Source organism: Nycticebus coucang, chromosome 7 (assembly GCF_027406575.1).
Source record: "Nycticebus coucang isolate mNycCou1 chromosome 7, mNycCou1.pri, whole genome shotgun sequence".
Lineage (NCBI taxonomy): Eukaryota > Metazoa > Chordata > Mammalia > Primates > Lorisidae > Nycticebus > Nycticebus coucang.
The window spans coordinates 35,663,087-35,686,154 of NC_069786.1; the positions used below are offsets into that span (position 1 = coordinate 35,663,087).

Below are 23,068 nucleotides of genomic sequence, written 5' to 3' on the forward strand. Positions count from 1 at the left end.
TAAAAGTGGTAAAACATTTGCATGTCTCTTGTGATGGACAGACATATTAGTAGTAAAGAACCTGAGTTCTCTGGCTTGTTGTGCTTTCACACAACTCTTATATTTAAGAGGATGGAAAGTTTCAGAAATGGACATAATAGGAGTAAAGCTCCATTTCAAAGCAATTGCTATTTCTTTTCCTACAGAAATTAGGTGAAGAAATTCAATAAATTCTATTGGAATGGGAGTGGTGCTTCCATGCTTTTGACTTGTATCTATTTAAAATCAAAATTAACTGAACCAGAGTGTATTACAACAACAATTGAAGGTCCATAATGCATCAGGATTCTCATTACAGAAAAGATTGAATAAAAAAAATAGAAGTAATATAACTTAGTTCGAAATCACTATTTTCCAAGAAGATAGATATAGAATCTGAAGTGATGTTTTAATTATCTCTTTTTTAAGTTAAATTCTTCTGATTCATTGTTAAGCTTTTGGTAGGTCTATAATTCATTTTAAAAATATTTACAAATGTTTTTGTTGTTTCTATAATTTTTTTCTATAATTATTCGTAAAAATAATTCTATTGGGGCCAGAATATAAATTTAGTATATATCAACATGAATCAAAATGTAAATCTGCAAAAAAGGGATTCACTTCCAATCAACAATAAACTATTTTAGATTATCATTTTAAATGCTGAGCTACAATATGGCATCAGATTACTTAATCATCCTTTCCCCAGAGGTATTCACTTAGCTAGTTGGCTGTCTGTACCAGTCAACATATTCAAACACATAGTTTAATCTTGAACTCCAAGTGTCCTTAGCAGGATAGCAAAATGTGTGATAAATCAGTGTTAAGAAGTCACATATTTTTGCAATAGCATATTTCTAATTAAATAGATTTTATAAAACTAAGACTGTGAAAAATGAGTATGTATATACATATGTATATGTATGTTTGTATGTGTATTATGCACACACACGTATAGAGAAAAAATTTTTAATAAGTACACAATCTTAATTTCATGTAGGAGTCATTCATCACTATAAACAATATCTATATGAACCTTTCAAAAGCATAAAATACTCATAGAAGATTTGTCCTTTCTAGGAATTGTTGCTTTGCTTCTGAGAAGCATTAAACTTGATCCTGAAATCAACCAGTCATAGACTTTCACTAAACTAGTGCAATTACTTAAACTAATCTCTTTTGGAGGAAACACTTACACCTGAGCTAGAATTGAAACTATCTGATCACCTTAGCACAATTCAACCACGAAAAAAATACAAGAGGATCTATCTTAAATTGCAGGGGCCTTACTTACAAAAGCAGTCTAAGCACCCAAACACTGGTTTTCCTTGCTAATTCTCTAGCTTTATGCTTATTGAATTTTTTTTTTTTAATTTTCAAGTCACTTGAGTTCATATTAGTGAAGGTTCCCTACTTTTGTGCTTTAAGCTCAGTGTTGCTGATAGACAGCCTTTCTATACATTGCTTGTAATTACATCTCTTCTTCATTCCTTTGTTTTTGGGTCCTGCATGTTGATATTCTCTTCTGTACCATGATTAAAGATATTGACAATATTTTCTAGTGGAATTTTTAAAATGGGACTAGAATAAGATCCATCAATACAATAAAGTGAAATTTAAAATGACAAAGTGCTCCAAATTTATTTATATTCATAAGCTTCATCAACTTCCTTCCTCCCTCCCTTCCTTTCTTCTTTCCTTCTTAGTAGCTGTAAGCTAATCTTACACCACTCTGAAATTGGTTTTAGAGTGACTAAAAAAACAAGAGCATAAGAAACACCTTTTCCTTTCTAGAAGACTGAAAAAATGGAGTCCTGAATATTTGATCGCAGAAATAGTTTCTAGGTAAATTCCTCTTTAGAAAATTTGGAATACATATGAGATTTAAGCAGAAGTTTTAAGTATTGTTAATTTCCTCATGGTGAGTCATGGGAAGGTGATAAAGGCTACCATTTACCTTGGGCCATTTTGAGAAAGTCTCTAAATTATAAATTCTCCCCAGAAATTTTTAATCACCTTCTCTAAGAGTTTAGTTTTATGGAGAGAAATACAAAAGAAAAAAATAGCTACATAAAATTTTACATATCACACGTTGACATCTAAATAAATACAGTGGAATTACTGAACACAGTTTATAGATGGAAGGAGAAAAATGTAATTGCACATATTAGGAAAGTTATACTCCAAATGGCAAGTAAAGAAATTAATCAAATGGAATTTTTAAAAGTCTTAATGTTTTATTTCAAAGAGTTAGCTGATAGTATATACATAAGAGAATTTTATTCTTCTTTACATCCCTGATTATACATGTATATACCAGTTAAATATATCCCATATTCATAATTACATAGAAGCACATTCAGCATAGAAAAGCAAGAAATCAGAATAGATGAGGATGTGCGCTTGTGTCTACACCTGTTTATTTTAAGTGAGCTTTTCATACGTCAGAGAGTTTCATTCTCTAATCAATTTTAGGAAATTTTAATTACTCATGCCCTTAGATTTAAGAACATTGTGGTGTTTACTAGGAAACAATTATGTTGATTATAGGTCTCCCACTTCTTTTCTGCCACACATTGGAAAAAGAGGAGTTGTCTTGAGCCACACATTAAATACACAAACACTAAAGAAAGCCAATGAGCAAAAGAAAAAGTTCATGCATATTTTTTGTGATTTCCAACACCACAGATAAGCAACAGTCCTCAAATGTTCTGCATGCAGCAGTAGGTCACAGGTTGTCCCTACATAACTTAGTCATTTTCCTAATGACACAGAAGATAAAATCCCATTTTGGAGGATCTGAGGACTTCCCATATTCTTTTAACATAGTAAGAGGAGGTAGTGCCACAGAGACTGTCATTGTCCTGTACATTTTGCATTTACATTACTTTGCAATGCAAATGTAACCTAAATAGGGAAGTGACTAAAAAGAGGGCTTCTTTAACAAGCCCTCATTTCAAATGTTAACATATTAAGTTATCTTAATATTATCAAATTTAAAATTTTAATATCTAAATTGATACTTTAAGTATTAATTTTCTCATACATCACAGCAGATCCTGTTTCTATTAGTTGAGTTTGTTTATTTCTTAGTACCATTGTATGCTTTTTTTGTGGGATATCCTGCATTGAGAGGATTTTTATTATACAGAATGTATTTTTGTTGCTCATGAAATAAGATAAGGTGATATTACCACCACTGTGAAGTACTCTGTAGGAAGAGATGAAATTTTCAAAAATACAAAGTGGTGATTTGAAAGTTATAATAAAAATTTTACAAGAACATTTCTATATATAAATACACCCATATACATTTCTATATATAAGTACACCCAAAAATCCATTTTTCTTTCTTCAGATGGAACCAAATTACACAGATGAAAACATCAATGTAATAGAAAATCATTAATAATAGATATCTTTTCATTATCTTAGCTAGGAAGAAATTGATTTTTCTAGGAAACATTCTGAAAACAATTCGGTTGATACAAAAACATTGCCAAGACCAGAACACCACCTTCAACAAATTAAACTTTCTTCCTTATTAATTCTCATGAAGGATACAAATATATTACTAAATGTACTTTGGATCCTTTGTTAGAAAAAAGTAGATTCACCTATCTTGGAGTCATGTGTTAGGCTTCGGGTAAAATTACTTGAATTAGAGTATGTGCTAGAACGAAACCAAAAGGAAGCAATGTAATGTGAAGTGATATGTTCATAATTTTTCTGCAAAGAAAAAGCACTTCCAAGAAACAATGCAATATTTGAAGTAATCTGGTTTCTTTATTGTGTATCTATAGTGGATGGTGGATGAGAAAATTCCTTAGAGACCTGAAAGGGCTGGTGCCTAATTAATTCTCCAGAAAGCACCATTCCTTTGGGTGGGATCCTAAATAAGCTGGAAGGTTAAGGATGAGAAAACACACTCAGTTTCCACAATGTATCTTTGCATACAACCACTCACCTTTTCTCATTTAACACAAATCATAAACATATAGTAAATCTAATGTTGCCCATAAAATTTGGTTTTTGTCCATGTACTGGGGGCGTTCCACCAAACCAAACAAGTAAACATATTTCTGAATTCTTTTTATTTCATGTTGAAATATTTCAGTCAAGTTTTGAGTCTAAAATGACTGCATCTTTCAATCACTTTGATTCTATGATCCTATTTAGTGTGCAAAGCCAGAGATTAGGTGAAAAACGTTCTACTGAGATTAGCTAGCATGTAGAGATTCAGATATACTCCTTGTTATTTTTTAGTCCAACATAGGTCATAATGAATGATTACTTAGGTCATTTAAAATTATTTAGTGGAATCTAGAAATATTTAAAAGGCCAAAGTGGTACAATCAACCACCCACTGGCAAGTTAAGAGAGAAAAAAAGTCATCAAATGTAAGTGATAAAAATATTGATAAGAGGCTTGAAGCAGCCAAAAAACATAATTAGAACAGGAAAAAAGAGTAAAGCCTAAACCGCTACATATTTTAAATCTATCTTAATCAAAAGTACATGTCGATTTTTTTCAAGATCACTGTTAAAGATAAATTTAACAACATTTTATTTTTGTTCAGACTTTGTTTTTATTTGAATCCCCAATTTTTCTATTAATGTGTACCCTCATCTATGAGAGCATAAACTCTACATTTTATTAGAAAACTCAGATATACTGTAATATGATCCTCAACACTGAAATATGATTAAGATATTGAAATTTGTGTAATCTCCTCTGAAGTATTTGGAAAGATGATTTTGCTCTTCTAAAAGCTTAGTCACACAAATCCATATGAAACTTTCACTAAAGCCTGAATTGTAACTGAATTGAATTAGGCTCCAGAAAATACAATTAATACATGAAAAGAAATGCTTATCACTTTAATTCTTGCCACTTTGTAATTCAGTACTTCTCTTTCTATTAATTTCATTCTTTTCACTGTATAATTATGTAAAGGAACACATATCTCAAAGCCTCTAAATAACAATAAAATATCTTATTCATTATTATTACACATGAATTCATAACTGAAACTGAGAATCCTCTGGCCCTTTATTGAACCCAAGAATTCAAGGCTAAGAATGGATACTCAGGGGGCAGCGCCTGTGGCTCAGTCGGTAGGGAGCCGGCCCCATATACCGAGGGTGGCGGGTTCAAACCCGGCCCCGGCTGAACTGCAAACCAAAAAATAGCTGGGCGCTGTGGCGGGCGCCTGTAGTCCCAGCTACTCCGGAGGCTGAGGCAAGAGAATCGCTTAAGCCCAGGAGTTGGAGGTTGCTGTGAGCTGTGTGATGCCATGGCACTCTATCGAGGGTGATAAAGTGAGACTCTGTCTCTACAAAAAAAAAAAAAAAAAAAGAATGGATACTCAGGCCAAAAACGAAAGGTCTGCTGAAGACCTTTAATTTCTCAATCAGAATTCTACCACAGACCCAGAGTAATTAGACCTCCTTTTAGAAAGAGGGAAAAGATCTAGTAACAAGTTGGTTTCAGCAGCCTATGCTCTCTCAACAGGCTTGTATCTCTGCAAATTATCTTTCAGAGATTTATTCTTTTTTCTAATGTGTTTCTCCTTCTTTGGTCTTAAATCAAATTTACTAGGAAACCATCAGCCTGAAAACAATAGTAGGCCTCCTGACAGGCTGTGTTGGACTATACATTGTTTACTATACTATACTTTGAAATAATAGTATCTGGCTTTGCATGCTTTAAACATATATATTCATGTGGAACTCCTCCTGAAAAAACTGAAGCTTTAGATGCCCTGAGACCTTTTCCCACATGACAGCAAATTAGTTTGTATGAATCGGTACAGGATAAAGACCAGATATGTTATCTCCAGTTTCTCCAGTTGCCTTTATTCTATATTGTCTTACTGAGACAGAATGAAGGGTGGGTTCTTACTGACATCTTAGCTTCAACATCCTTTGTGCGACACTCAGTCTGTGAGAATCTGAGTTAGAGAGTTCCGGTTCACTTGTTTCTTTTCTAGCTCCATGTTGTAGCCTGGTTCACATGACTGATGCCTTGATTCTGTTCCCAGATCTGGGTCCTTACCTTGGTCCTCTATATTTTACTATGTTTTTATACTTCCTTGTCTTACATTTAATTTCTCCTATCCTTTCCTCAGTTCTATTAGAATGTGCCAATTCCAATTAACTTTTTATTAATTTTTAGATTTTAATTATTTCTTCCTCATGTCATTCATATATAGGTAAATCTTTTACCACTGTAGACTTTAAATGCTGGATTTTGAAAAATTAGAAGAAAGTGAATAGTATAACATTATGGAAATAATAATAAGGAACACACATCCCATGAATATAGCTAGCTAATGTATTTGGTTGCAGAAGCATTCCTTCAAAAGCTTTGTTTTAGCAAAGGTCCAGAGAAAGTTTCAATACTATATGATACCCATCTACTGTGACAAAGACTTCTCATTTGTCCTTTGCTCATAAGTCTTCTTTTACATGAAATGTATCATTGTTTAAGAACCAACTTCAAAGTTTGAATGTGTATGTATATGTGTTTGTTTTCTAACAGCAGTTTCAATAAAACACATTAGTGTCAGCTTTGAAATGCGTAATAAGTGTCTGGCAATAAAATTCACGCTTCCTCAATAACTGATACAGTTATGGTGAAAAGAAAAGACAGGTCATAGGTTCTCTCTGAACTTTCATTACTATGCGAAATTTAATATTTCAGTTGCACTGTTCCACAAATGGACTTACCCTGGCAATGTACTCCTTCATCAGACCCATCTGAGCAGTCCAAGACTCCATTGCACAATTGGGATAAATGAACACATTTTTTGGTACCAAGGCAAGGAATATGATTGTAGGGACACTTGATTTCTACCTCCTCAGGACCTGAAAAAATGTGAAAAGGAAAAGGATGATGAGTGTTAGCTTTGCTTTTTAATTAGTAAAACTGTCCAGTACAAGAAATTACCACCATTCATTTGCAAAACAAAACTATATAAAATACTACCAGAGGGCACCTCTGATTCTCAGAAACATCAGAATTACCATATATGAATAAAACCGTAATTTTTAAAAGCTGCATAGGAAATAAAATATTGCATATTTTTTCAAACAATGAATTAAAACACAAATACTCATTTCAATCACTGAAATAGCATGGATTTAAAGTCTGAGAGTTGATTTGAGTCATTTTTTTCTTATCCATGCATAAGTTGACCAAGATACTTCAACCTTTTGAGTCTTAATATTCTCCATTGTGAAGTCTGGAAAATGGTACTTGGCAGGTTCCTTTCTTAGAATGATATCAGGTAACATGAATAAAAAGATTTTAGTGGAATTTGAATGAAGTTGTATCAATCTAAAAATTAGTTTTATTCTGTTCCTTAAGAATATGAAGAACAGTTAGTTATCAACATAAATATGTATGCATATATATATATATACATATGAATTACATTGTTTTAAAAAAACTTATATTGAGCAACTAAAATCCAGTGGAATTTACAAAACAGAAAGGAGGTGGTGATGAGTATGGCATTCTCATTGACTTATCTGCTGGTAGTAACTATTTTGCAGTTGATATTCCCATTTTTGTTTTTAAGGATATGCCTAAGTCAGAACATAGTCTTTTCTTGAGATTCACCACTTCCAACAAATCTTCACACATCCGATTTGTACGTTGTTCTACCTAAATTTCAGGTCACTAATTTCAGAATCTGACTTCAATAGTCATTCTCCAAGTTCCCCATATGATTCTTAGTCTCTGGATCTATCTCTTCCCAAATCCAAGTACAATAATACCAATAGGACTACAATCATGCATTAATTTGACTCTGATTTTGCAACATCTCTGAGTTCATAGTCAGACACACTTAGGTTTTAATCACAGTTTTGTAAATTTCAGGGGACATCTAATCAAATAATCATTTTTTTTTTTTTTTTAGTCTACAAAAGGGGATTTTCAACTGAGATTGACTACAAAGCACTGATAGTGAGATGCAGGCTCCAAGTGGGAATTCACCACGTGTCAGTCATGTAAATACAGGCAGCATTGCAGCATCATCAGCAGACTTCAGCTGAATCCTGGGTCCAAATGCCAGCCCACCACTTTATAAACTGAGTGGCTTGGGCAAGTTAAATTCCATCTCTGTACTACTTCACAGAGTTGTGATGAGGATCATATTAAAAGATCTGGTATAGTGCCTGCGAGCACTAAAGTGTTTGCTATTATTTATTAAATAAAGTAAGTTCTAAGAAGTCACATTTCCTTCCAATATATCTCATAAATTTCTTTTCTTTGCAAGTCCTTTCTCCTCAAAAAAAAAAAAAAACAAGTAAAAATTTTGTGTTTTACTTTTACTATTTAGTTGAAGAAAAATAATAATGAATAATAATGATATAAAAATAATGAAACCCAATTTGACATATTCTAGAGTATGCAAAATTATAAGAAATTGAAATTTTATAGAATTAGAAAGCAACAACAGAATATATTACATAGAAAAAGAAGAATGAAATTGCCAAAAGTAAAATATATTTTTGAAGTACCTTATCATACATAAATTAAATACTGTTTATTGATAAAATGGCGTTCTCTCAAACGTCTATGTTTTGAGGGATAAGAAAAAAATTTTCTGAAGTAGCTTCACTAGCTGAAATGTCTCTAACAGGTTTCTCTGTAATTTTCAGATACATTTAAATAATTGTATACTACTATACAATTGTATACTACTATACATTTAAATAATTTGTATACTACTATACAAAGCTATTAATTTTGTTAAACACCTGTCACCCCAATGTGCAACTCATTTTACTATAGCATGCTTCTATGACTTCAGTATCAATATTCCTAAAAATAGGCATTTATTTCCACATATGTTTATATGTGTAGATATATGCAAATATCTGATTGAAGTACAAATACACAAGTTTGAATCTAAATTACAAGAATAAAAACAAGGAAAACTTTTTTTCACAAAGAGTTTCCAGCTATTTAATCTTATGTTTTGTAAGATGAACATAAATTGATTTAAAAATAAAATTGGGGAAAATAAAAATTAATTTTGAAAAATCCATAAACTTTTATGACCAATAGTCATAAAGTTATTTTAAAATTAATTCACTGATTCCAAAAAATCGAAAAGTTGAATTCTTGAATAAATGTCAAAATAGTGTTTAGGCCAGTTATATTTAGATTGCTCTGTAAAAATTCCAAAAATAACCCACAAAAAGAACTCTTCATAAACCTGGTAGATTTTAGAAGTTTTATAGTTAGAAATGAAAAATGACTCAGCATTTCTGATAAGCAGCAAGAGTTCTTATCAAGTGATATATGTGTTGGCTCAAATAAAAGTAAAATTTTTCATTTTTAATATTATCAAGTAACAGCGGAGCAGGACAGCAGGAGTGAAATACACAGGTAGGAGCCAGAAGAAAGCCTTTGCTACTTACAAATTTTGACAAAATAGAAAAAAAAAAAATTTAATTTCTCAAAGAGAATATATGCAAGAACTATTGGATTATTTCTAGCCATAAGATGGGGAGGACAAGGGAGAAAGTAGTTTGGAAGAACTAGTTACTTGTTTTAGAGACTAGCCACTATAACCTTCCTCATCCTCGATATATGTTTATCTTGCTTGCCATTACTTACATGATGTCCCCAAAGTCACCATACTTAGGGAAAATGGGAAATTGTAGCTGAATGTACTTTTATTTACCAATATTTATTATGAAATTTTACAAAGAGATGGTCAGCACCAAGATAATATTTTGTAAATAAAGTGCCAAAAAATATGTACACATTTTAAGAAAGGAAAAACTATATTAAAATTGTAATACTCAATATATACCAATAACAAAAAATGAATACAGGTTGCATTTGACTTCTGCAATTACAAGAGATGCTCAGAGTGGTTACCATCAGTGTCCAGACATTTCTGATTATGAAAAAGTAATGCATAGATAACATCGCTTAAAATGGGTATGCATTTTTTTGGCACTACTTGTACTATGTAAAATTTTGTAATGAATATTTCGTAAATAAAGGTACATTCAGCTACAATTTTCCATTTTCCCTGTGTATGGTGACTTTTGGGATATCCTGTACTAGGAAACCCTTAAGACAGCTGGATCTGGCTAAATGAACTGTACTTAAATAGTCCTTTCCAAATTGTCATATCAAAACACATTAAGACAATAGTATTTGCAAGATACACTAAAGTAAATAGCAGAGATTATTTGTATAGGTTGTTCCAAGCTTTAGGAATGAAACTCATAGTTGAGAGAACCAGTATTTTAACCCCCTTGACCAATGCTAGGATATTTGAGTTGGTAAACTCTGCTAAAACCAGAGTTTTGTTGTTATTCTTTCTGGAAAGTGGAGATAGAGACAGGGTAGTTTGAGAAATAGCAATGCCTGCCTCAACTGGAATTCTCTAAACAGCTGGGAAATGTGATTATTTAGTGTACTCTTGATTTGGGGAATAAGCTATCCTTTGTTCCTAATGATCACTTGTGTAGTGTAAGTGTGTATATCCCATTAATGTACCTTTAGTCCATCCTGTAAATGGATCAAAGAACCAAGCTAATTACTTCTACCCATCTACCTGTGTGAAAAGAAGCATGTGATAATGGTAGCTGTGTGAATTCCTGAGAATATGTCAAAGCTTCATTAAATTAAAGGATTCATCTGATGAAGACTTTTAGGCATTCAGAGCATTTCACAGCCACAATCAAAAACTGTACATAGTAAGGAACATGTGTGTGCATGTACTCTGATATATCTGACATTAACTCTAGTTGCTGAATCATGAGTAGTTAGGGGGGCACCGAATAGTATCTGGAATGATATAGGATAGTAGTTGGGTCATATAAGTATTTGAAAATAGTATAAAGACATTTTACATTTTTAACAAGTATGGGAGTTCTGCTGAGACTATTGCCTCAGCTTTTAGTAAAACACATCCAGCAAACATTTCCAGGCCCCCAAATCCAATTTTAAGTGACCCAAGGAAGACAGAAAAATTTAAATTATAATAATGTAAAAAGAAAAATTCTATCATTAGGGGTATGGTTTTAAGTGTTATAAAAATAGTGTTTATACTTTTAAATTATTTATAGATTTTACCCAATTAGTTGAAATAGCTTCGTTTCTTAAACTAAATCTCATTTTACAAACAAGCTTTCTAGGATAATGCGAGGATAATGTGATTCATCTGTATCCTTATGTGTGTTTATTTTTTTAAATATAGAGTAAATATTTTACTATGTTTAGAAAAAAGGGATAAGAAAAGATACAAGTTTTTCTGATTAAGGAAAATGCAGACCATGCATTTTGTGAAGAGGTAGAGATTTTTCTTCTACTAAAATGGCAAAATATCTGCATTTGTGACAGCATGACCACATCTTACCACATCTTAGCAGAAACAGCCTCACGCCTCCTTCCCCAAAAGCTAACCTTTCCACCTTACACCGTATCATACCCTACTTTGGGGATTTTGTCTTATTATGAATCACCTTTTTGTTGTATTTCCCACTTACATCTTTTGTATACTTAAAATCTTACTCAACTTTCTTAACCTACATACAAGAATAAAGTCACTTTTGCTGATTAAACTTTCCTTAAAACAATGTCCTTTGTTTTTCCTACTTAAAACAATATTTACTGCTAAATTTCTTCAGGATATAGACCGCACCTGCTGCCTTACCATTCCTGTGTCCCATTAGCCTCCACTTCTAACATTCTGCTGAACTTGTTCTCTCCAGGGTCTCTTGTCTTGCTCACAATAAGGCTAGGGGCATACAGAGTTTTCCAAAAAACTGACCAGAATTCCTCTCTCTTGGACACATTTTCCACATTCCTTGCTCATGTTTCTTATACTCTACTCATGCTATCTCTGTTGCTGTTAGTACTTACATCATTCCAACGGACATACCTGGATGCATTTCACATGTGCTTTTTCATTAACGTCCCTTCATCTTCTGCCTAGGAAATACATGCTTTTTCTTCAACTGTATGTAACTGTCATGACTTTTCTTGCAAAGCTTTTCTGACTTCTCCAAACTTTGTAGCCCATTCTAAATGTGTTTATAATTATTGTTTTTAAGAGTTTTTCTTCAATATGAGACCTGTCAGTGATTATTTCTCATCAGTCTCCCTAATGCAAACACCTAGCAAACTACCAGACACAGAAGAGGTGCTCGATAGACAGCTGCTGAACAAATGTACAGCACATTTTATCTCCTGGCTTATCCTACTTCCCTTAGACATGCTAGAAGTTACCTATCCACCATTAATGCATTTCAGACCATGTTCTACAGACCACTTTCGTCCTGTGACTACTCTTGAAATGACCATGGTTCTCATTTTCTGACCACAAGAAAACCAAACTCCTTGGCCTGATTTCACCATCCAGTTGAATCTCAATTAGCACTATTTACAACCATCATCAGTATTCATACTTAGACTTCATTCACTGTCATCTTCAACCTCCCTAAAATACTCCAACTGTATTCCCACTCGTGGATTTTTCATTATGCAATATCATCACTTGGAAAGTAAACTGTCTCTTTATTTTTTGCCCAACAAATTCCTTCAGGGTCAAGTGCAAAGTACTTAACCTCAACAAGACTCTTCTTTCATATCTGAAAACAGAGATAATAATGGTGCTTACTTACATAGTTATCATAAAGAACAAATGAAATTATGGTTGGGACATTCTACACAAATGGTAGTTTTTTTGAGGCTATCTTTTTTCCTGCTTTGTTCTATGAACCTGTTTGAGCATTTTTTTATATCATGTTTTATTTTTCATAGTGCATACCTCACTGTATAGTTTATGAACTGCGTCATACTTGTACTTTTCATATACTTTTTGAGGCTCAAGGTCTTTCATAGATTTGTTTTTTTTTTCCGCTTACACTTTACCATATTGAGTAGTATAATGTAGCAATAAAAACATATTGATCACCAGATGGTACAAATCAAATAAAAATAATTTGGTATATAAAACAATCACCAAATTTGATATGTAAAGCAGTAGATGTCTTCAAAATTCAGAAATTCAAAATTATGCTATTTTGGATTTCATCTCATTATACTTATCTATTCACCTAAAATTTAGATTTGATTGTATTTAGAAAAATTATTTCAAACTCCATTTTTAGTAAGGTCTAGTTCTGATTAAAAAATACTGATGTACATAAGGATTACTTCTATGGATCAGCCATCTTTATTTATTTAGCTTTTGAACATGTAATCTTGTAGAAATTTTCTCTTATTAAATTGAAGTTCCTATAGTTTCTAAGAATTTGTGACAAGTGATTAAAAATTAACCTTTTTGAAATGATTTAAAAACAAGTTTCTACTGTCATCATTGCCAAGTTATGTATTAAAGATTTCTGGAGTACCATTAACCTGACTGCAAATTCTTTATCTTTTCTACCTATTGTATGTGGGGTTTTTTGTCCTTTTTTGAAGAGTGTTTTTTGTTTTGTTTCCACACAAAATCATATCTAGTTTTTGGGACAGGCAGGCTGTCATCTTTAGTACTTTAAAAGAGAAAGCTAATCCTGATGCTTCTAAGTCTATGAAAATATTGCATTACAATACCTATTATGATTATCATAGCTGAGAAATCAAAATAGTTATGGCCATCTAGGCCAGCTATAAAAACTATAAAGCATGTTAAAACTATTTACTCCATGTTATATGGTAAAAGTAGTATATAATGTAAATATATTTAACATCATACTTCTGTTTAATATTAAACATAATATTGAATTACATAATACATTGCAAAAATAATACAACTTTCCCAGAACTGCATTTATTTCATAAGATACTATTCTTATTTTCAAACACAGTTTACTTCTACATCGGAACTAGTTCACTTCACAAACTGATATTTTAAGTGGAAAAAAAAATGAAAGAAATTTATAGTACAGTAGAACTTCTGGAAGTTGACCAACCAAAGGATGGTAGCAAATTGGTCAATAGAGGGAGGTGGTCAACATAAGGAACTAGGCTTACCAGACCAATACATACATAAGGCACATATCTGTTTTATGACAATTAGGTAAACTTAAGGAGGTGTTCGATATAGGTAGGTGGCCAACTATGTGGGTTCAACCATATTTCAAATGCAATTAAAATTTATGAGCTTCAATATCTAAGTAAACAATATTAAATGACTTTATTTGTTAAAATATTCTTTATGGCTACATTTAAAGGTATAGGACTATGAATGAGAATTTCTAAAGATTCATGTGCACTCAATCTAGTTAGTAACTCATTCAAATAATTTCTGTCAAAAATAGGTTCTAGTAATGGCTTTTGTGTTTACGTATTTCTTTGTGTGTGTGTGTGTTTATGTATTTCAAATGGATGCTGTGAAGAATCGTGAACTGGAAGAGATGTAAAGGTGATTGATTTTGTCTGGCTGTACTACCCTTAAGCCATCTCTGCCATCTTTCCTATTTTTTAAAGCCCTGGAGAAGGAGATTTTGCAGCTTTGATAACTTGTTTCAGGATGTAAAAACTCTTTGTCTTTAGTCCTTCCTCTTTGGAGGTCTCAATGTAGGAAAATTTCTTGCACCTAACATACAGAGATCTATTTATATATTTAATATATAAAAAGCATACCTGGTCAACTAAGAAAGATTGTGCAAATATTGAAGTAATTATGCTATAACCAAAGTAACTATTCTGTACTCTATTATTAATATAAATAAACAGATGCTTAGTTAAGAATATTTTACTAAAGATTTCTGAATCATATCAGAAAACATTGCCATGTTAAAATAGAAGGTCCCATATTTGTGTGTGTGTGATTGTGTTTTCTGCTAACTTTAGAACATGTCCTATAATTTTTATCAGTTTAATTTACTGTTGACATCTGAATTCAAGAAAAATAGGTTAAGTAATAACATTTGCCTACACTGAAACTATAAACACATAGAATATAGAACTAGCAAATGAAAAATATTGTATAGTCATTGCCAAAGTATTATTGTCATTAATGATAGCCTGAGAAATAAAAAATTTATCAGACCTATGGATTTATTATCTTGCTTTCTGACCTTCCTTTAAAAGAGCAAATACATAAGAAAATAAATGAAATCACTGTTGTATGAGTGATTGTCACTGCAACATTGCCATCCATTAAATCCACTGCTAATAGAAAGAACTCAGCCCGAGTGATTAAAAAATCATTGCTTATTTAAGTGTTTTAAATACACCTTTATTCTTCTAGGTGCGTTCTTCACATGTTCCTAGAGTGCTGGCTTGCCCCACCACTCTGTTAAAATCTCCAGAAATTCTCTTCTCCTCCCTTTACCTAGGTTAAAATGTACCTGCCGTTTTTTAAAATCTCTTAGAGCCCTACTCTTTGCTAGCCAACTTGATGTATAGGCACAACCTGGGTTACAAACATTTGACTGACATCCAAATTGTACTTACAAAGACAGGCTATTAGAGGTAATTGGTAAATGTACCTATTATGTACAAATTCGACTTAAGAACAAACCTACAGAACCTATCTCAGAACCTGGGGACTGCCTATACTAGGTTATATCTCTCACAAGTAATATATTTGCATTAAACAGGATTCTTATGAAAACAATAGGTTAGCCCTAAAAATTGGAATTGCGCACCCTTCTGAAAATAATAAAAGTACTTTTGAATAGCCGGGCGTTGTGGCGGGTGCCTGTAGTCCCAGCTGCTCGGGAGGCTGAGGCAAGAGAATCGCATAAGCCCAAGAGTCAGAGGTTGCTGTGAGCCGTGTGACGCCACAGCACTCTACCGGAGGGTGGTACAGTGAGACTCTGTCTCTACAAAAAAAAAAAAAAAAAAAAGTACTTTTGTTAGAAGATACTTTGACACTTTGGGGGGGATTTTGCTGATTTGTAAAGTTGACTTTCAACTCTGACTTTTTAAGTAAATAAATATATATTTAATAAATGCATCGGAGAGAAGATGCCCTCCAATCTTCAGTTTTCAGAAAATCCTACTGAGTCCTCAAGAAGCAAAACACATGTTCCTGTCATTACTCAAAACTTCTCTGAGGAAAAGAGTTGCCCAATTTTCAGGAAAAATAACTAAGAATTAGAAGATAAAATGTTCCCTTTGAGGGTATCTGTCTTCTGAAATATAAAACAGAAATTAAATGTTTTGTCCTTAAAGCAAAATGATTTTTTCTTCTTTTTCTCCCATCCTCATTGCTATTCTGACCTTCAGGGTGCTTGGAAAGTCTGCCCAATTAGAATTAAAGATGACTCTCTGGAAAGAAGCATGTTATAAAACTATGCCCGAGGGAAAAAGATAAGGCAAAATCAGATAGTCCCACACAACTCTCAGAGGAAAGGGTCCTATTGCCAGGAACTTATTGAATGGGAGCAATCAACTGGCTTGTCCAAATGTCCGACAACTAAGAGTCATTTGATCTTTGATTCCAGAGATTGCTTTTAAGCCAAATACTATGTACCTAGAGGCACTGATATTGGCCACTCTTAAGAGAAATTTTCTTTTCTGTTTTCTTCCTTTCTTTTCTTTCTTTCTTTCTTTTTTTTTTTTTTTGAGAAATCTGTAAAATAAAGAGGAACATTTTCCACTCTCTTTATAAAGAAAATAATAAAAGGTTAGATTCAGTTCCCAGTTAAGCCCTAAAAATGTCAGCTAATAGAATAGAATAGAGGGTTTTGGTGGTATACTGGTCAAGTGGTAACAGTAAAAGGAATTATAAATACATAAATCATTACCAAAGTCCTTGAAAGGCACTATTTAGTTTTTCCCCAAAGCCATCAAGAAAGCCAACATTTAAATTTTTTTTTTTTCTTTTTTAGATAGTGTCTCACTCTGTCATCCTGGGTACAGAGCCATGCCATCATAGCTCACAACCACCTCAAACTCTTGGGCTTGAGCAATCCTCTTGCTTCAGCCTCCCAAGTAGCTGGGATTATAGATAAGCACCACCACGCCCAGCTAGTTTTTCTATTTTTAGTAGGTGGGGTATTAATCTTGCTCAGACTGGTCTTGAACTCCTGAGCTCAAGTGATCTACCTGCCTCAGCCTCCTAGAGTGCTAGAATTACAGGCATGAGCCACCAAGCCCAGCCATAGAAAGCTAACATTTAAGGACTAAATCACAAGAAACCAAAACTAGTAAACACAATGTCTCTGTAACTTCCTTGTTCTCTGATTAATAAAAAAATATTAGTAGGACTACACTGAAAATCAACAAAAGGATTTCTTGTCTAATTTTCTTATCACCATAGTTTAGACAAGAAGAAATCAACTTCATAAAAACTGGAAACCAAACTTTTTTATTTTATTTTTATTTTTATTTTTTTGCAGTTTTTGGCAGGGGCTGGGTTTGAACCCGCCATATGGGGCTGTCACCCTACTCCTTTGAGCCATAGGCACTGCCTCAAACTTTTTTATTTTATAGATATCATTCAAGACAACATTAAATATACTGACCTAAAAACAAACAAACAAAAATCCTATCTTTCTGATTTAAAGAGAAATTTACTCTATGACTTTTTGGTCAAATGACTCAGTATCATTCTGGTGTATGTAGACCGTGCATAGAAAGATCCAGCACATTTATTAAAATAAAAGTTATTTAACAACTGTTCATTAGTTATTCTAGGTAGAAAAAAAAAAACTGACTTTTTTTGGACCAAGTGGATAAGAGATAAACAGAGACAAGAGAAGAGGAAATAAATGTATGCCTTGCAGAATTCCATTACATTTTCAAAAAGAATGCTATGCTGTATGTGAAAACAAGTAAACAATTGTTTAAAAGACTTGATTAGCATACAAATAGTATTTCAGTGAGAGGAATCAGTTAGAGCATGTGTAATTAATCGTCTTTCACTGGAAGAATCATGGTGCGAGACATGGTGATTTTTGTATAAGCCAATTTCATGGTGTGAGACATGGTGATTTTTATATAAGCCAATTTATACTTGAGAGGAAAGAATAGAATGTTTAAGAGCCATAGTATGATACAAACATTCTTAAACATAACAGTCCTAAATCACTGGCAAAATATTTACCTTATATATTCCAAACCAAAAGTAGAATGTTATCGATGAAAGACATTCTTCAAAATTTAATTTTTTATGGCATTCCAAATTATGTTAACTCTGAAAATGATTCTATAATACCCTGTTAATGAAAACAAATCATTTTCATTGCATTTTATAAAGCTAGCATTGTATTAATAGGGTAATTGCTATTTATTAAGTACTTCCTATGCTCCAAGCTCTGTGGTAAGCACATAATGTCCATTATCTTATTAAATCCTCATAAGAACATTATGAGTTGAGTTAGGTACTATAATTGCTATTATTTAGAGGAGGAAATTAAAGATTACAGAGGTTAAATACCTTCTTCAAGGTCACAGAGTTATAATGCTATTCTTTGAATTCAGATCTATCTTCAAAATTTTGTATATTATGCTACAATCTCGAACAAAGGAATGAAGCCTAACTATCTTTGTTTCTCTCTCTCTCAATCATCTTTGTAGGCTACAGAAGAATCTGGAGGAAAAAGGGAAGAAAATCATGTGAGGCATCAAAATTGTAAACCCATGCTGTGTCAACATTTAAACAGCTCTGTTTATCACAGTATCACAGTAGCTGTTACTGTGATACCAAATATTTAACAAGAGTTGAATTATACTACACAGGCTACTGAGTCTATCATCAGCTACAAAAAGGGCTACTTGAGGGGAATCTTGGCCAGTTTGGGGTGATCCATGATCTCTGACAGTGGAAACATTACCAATTCCCAGTATCAGGGCCTATTCTGATGAAGGTAAAAGACACAGGCCCAAAAGATGGCTAATGGGAAGCATGACAGGCTGGCTGACAGGGAAGCAAGTTGAGGAGGGCCAAGGTGGCCTCTTGTTCTGCTCACTTGTGTATGAGATATATGGGATTACTTGAGGACCCCCATGTGGACACCAGGTAGCAGCTACTTAAAATCAGAATAGAAGTATTTTAATATTTTATCAACAAATATGGTTGTGCTATGAATACCAGCAAAATATTGCGTGTTTCTAAGCATATTTCATTTCATATTTCTATTGTAACTATGGGTTACTTCACATGCTTTGCCTTGATGATAGAATATTTATCAGCTGTAACCCTAGGTTGTCTTTAGTGATTTTAAAAAAAAAAAGCCTTCCATAGTATGTATTGCTAAGATAATGCCCAGTTCTTATAATGATCAGCTAACTGATCCTCAGCAAAAAAAAAAACAAAACCTTCTTTTACCCATTTAATCAGTGAATCACCATGTGCTTATTTCCACTTTGGTGGGCCATCCTCTGAGATCAAGCAGACTGGCCACATGACAATTGCTACCTCTTCTTGGTGAAGTTCTGCCAGTTCTGCCACTTGGCACAGTCTAGTGTCTGGTTAGCTTTGTAGGATGGAGCCCAGCATGAAAGGTGTCAACATCACAGTCCAAATACCATACAGTACAATGATCTGCCTTTTCTGTTTTTCAGCCACAGATTTTACCTCCTAACATCTGTTATCCATATATCCTCTTCATGCTAGAACTGGCACTGGATAATTCAGTATCACTGAAGCAATGAAAAAGCCTAAGAGAAAGAACTGATTCTGTATAGTAATCAAATGCATATTTAAAAAGACAAAGCCTTGACTAGGCTTGGGTTTAAGTTCAATGTGCAAACGCTAAACACTCAGCCAGATTCTTCTTGTTAGCCCCAATGAGGAATCACTACAGGGCCTTTTAGGGTGCTCCTATAACTACTTCCGTTCATTAAAATAGCACCTTAGCTCCCTTGTTTTAAACAGAGCTGAATGTCTCCAGTTTATGTGGATAATTAAACAATTGCCAAATTAGCAGCATTTGAATCAGCAGAAGAGGATTCTCCTCCCTCACAGAAATCATCTACTGGCAATGGTCACTTTTCTTGCAGATTTTATAATACAATTACTCCTTTTATAGCATTCTGGATACAGAGGGTTATGTTGAATTAAAGGAGAACAGAAGACAATGAGATTCAGATTGAAACACACACATAGAATTGTTAGTGACACTACTCACTAACTGGTATCTGAGTGGCCTATAACAATTAATGAACGAAAGATATCTGCTATCTGAATAGTAAAGCTGAATTCCTTTATTTATGGACAATTTTACATGTATAAAATTGCAATACCCCCTTGAAAATGTCCTTGGTGTAGGAAAAAAATACAAAACCGTAGCAAAAGAAATGTTCTGTTTATTATGTTATATATTATGAAAAAGATAGAAAAATAAATGAAAGTCATAAATTCAACAAAGATAGTTTCAGATATATTTGCTAAGAAAATCACTGATTTGTGTTTGTTTTATTTGCCCCTTTTGACCATCTGTGGCTTGTGGACTATATCCAGGAACATCCCTTTGCAGGGATAGGAAGGCAGCAGGAAACTTCAGGACACCAAGAGGAGGATGAAAGCAGTGGAGAAGTGGTAAGTGTTTGTAATCGGTCAGTGGCTTCCAGTCTCCATCATATATAGCTGTATCATTATTGTGATGAAAACTATATAGTTTTGCTGAATATTGCCTGGGCAAGAGATGATCTTCGGGGCTATGAGATGCTAATCACAATATATATATATGTGTGTGTGTGTGTAGTTTTTTTAAAAATTTTTTTCAACTTTTTCTCCCTAGATTTTTCTTTTCTTTGTTTTTCTCATGTAAATATAATATTCATTGTTGCCTTCTTTAATAATAAGGGCTTTATATGTGCTAGTTTTTCTGACCCTGTTACACTATTCCCCCCCAGTTTTTTCCCTTAAGGTTTTTTGTTTGTTTTGGTTTGAATTATAGTATTTTTGTTTTTCTTCTCTATTTGGTGGAGGTGGGGTCCTGTGTCTGCTTAAGCTGGCAAAGAGCCCAATCCTGCCCCTGCCAGAAGTTGAGATTTGTGGGTGTGGGTCAAAGTACCTTACTGCACACCACTATTACTCCTGTCTCTCTCTTTCTGTTTCTCTCTTCTTTTTGTCAGTATTCCCCTTTACACACCCCCTTTTCTTTATTTTTACTCTTTTTTAAAATCTGTTATGCCTTCTTGCTTTTTACTATTCTCATCCTTTTAGTCCTTTACCAAAAGGACACTTCAACACCTTAGGTCAGAGAACAGTTACTTAAAGAGCAAGAGGAAGTAAATGGAAAAAGTAGGGCAAGAAAACAGACAATAAGAAAATACTCATAGGGAAAAATCAGCAGAAAAATCCTAGCAACATGAAAAACCAGACCAGAATACCACCACCACCACCCCCACGAAGGGATCATGAGGTAGCTACTGCAGAGGATTCCATCTACAAAGAAATGTTAGTCATGAAAGAAAGAGAATTTAAAATATAGATGATAAAAACAATGAAGAAAATTGCTGAGAAAGTGGAAAATAACAAAAAGGAAATCCAAAAACAGAATCAAATAAGAGATGAACAACATGAAGAATATAGAAAGGATATAACAGAAATTAAGGAATTAAAGCATCAATCAGAGAACTTAAAGATGCAATAGAAAATATCAATAAGAGATTAGACAATGCAAAAGAAAGAATCTCAGAGGTAGCGTATAAAGCTCCTTTACTCAGGCAGTTAAGGAGATAGGAAAAAAGAGAGAGAAAGCAGAATGTTCACTGACAGAATGATGGAACTTCACAAAGTGTTTAAACATACCAGTTATTGGTATCCCAGAAAGGGAAGAATGTCCCAGAGGAATGAGAGCCCTACTAAAGGGTATTATAAAAGAAAATTTCCCAAATATCACCAAAGATTCTGACACTCTCCTTTCAGAGGGACATCAGACCCCACCCTGTCTCAACTCAAATAGAGCTTCTCAAAGACACGTTGTTATGAACCTGTCCAAAGTCAAGACAAAGGAAGATTCTGCAAGCTTCCAGGAGTAAGTGTCAATTGACCTACAGGGATAAATCCATCAGGGTGACTGCGGACTTCTCAAATGAAACTTTTCAAGCCAGAAGACAATGGTTATCTGCCTTTAGTCTACTTAAGAAAAACAATTTTCAGCCCAGAATTCTATTTTCTGCTAGCTATGCTTTAAAATTGATGGATAAATCAAATCATTGCTGATATGCAAACATCGAGAAAGTTAGCCACAACAAGACCAGCTCTCCGGGAAATACTTAGACCTATTCTACACATTGACTATCACAATGGACCACTAGCAAACTAAACACCCAGCAACTAAAGGACAAAACCTAGCTTCCACAATGATGCAAAAGAGAAAACGAAGCAATGGAATTTCACAAAACAAGATGAATAAAACTTCACAACACTTATCAATTATCTCAGTAAATGTTAATGGCTTGAATTCTCCACTGAAGAGGCATAAGCTGGCTGATGGGATAAAAAAGCATAAGCCATCCCATTGATGTCTGTAGGACACACATCTAGCCTTGAAGGACAAAGTAAAATCAGGGATAAAAGATGGAACACAACTTTCAGACAAATGGAAATCAGAAGAAATGAGAGGTTGCAAACTTATTTTCAGATACAAGTGTACTTAAAACAACTAAAGTAAAACAATACAAAGACACTTCATGTTGGTCAAGGGAACTACACAAGAAGACAACATTTCAATTTTAAATATTTATGTACCCAACTTAAATGCTCCCAGATTCATGAAACAACATGAAGAATAATTAGTCTGAGCAATAGGATATCTCATAACACCATAATACGGGGGACTTAAACACTCCTCTTACAGAGCTGGACATATCCTTCCAATACAAACTAAACAAAAACACAAGAAACTTAAACGTGATCCTACAACAACTGTGCTTGATAGACAAATATAGAACATTTCATCCCAAAGCAAAGACTATACATTCTTCTCATCAACCCATGGAACATTCTACAAAGTAGATCATATCCTAGAATACAAAACAAACCTCAACAAAATCAATAGAATTGACATTTTACCTAGTATCTTCTCAGACCACAAGGTAGTAAAGGTGGAATTAAACTCAATCAAAAAATTGTCATCCCTACACAAAGGCATGGAAATTA

The 23,068-nt window shown here is 33.5% G+C and overlaps 1 protein-coding gene across 1 annotated transcript in view; it reads right to left on the reverse strand.

Annotated features, from left to right (window-relative positions):
* LRP1B (LDL receptor related protein 1B) overlaps positions 1 to 23,068 on the reverse strand; it is a 2,318,354-nt gene that overhangs the window by 1,599,573 nt on the left and 695,713 nt on the right. Inside the window, exon 3 of the mRNA XM_053597274.1 lies at positions 6,750 to 6,887. Coding sequence (XP_053453249.1) covers positions 6,750 to 6,887 — 138 coding nt within the window. The remainder of the gene's footprint in view (positions 1 to 6,749; positions 6,888 to 23,068) is intronic.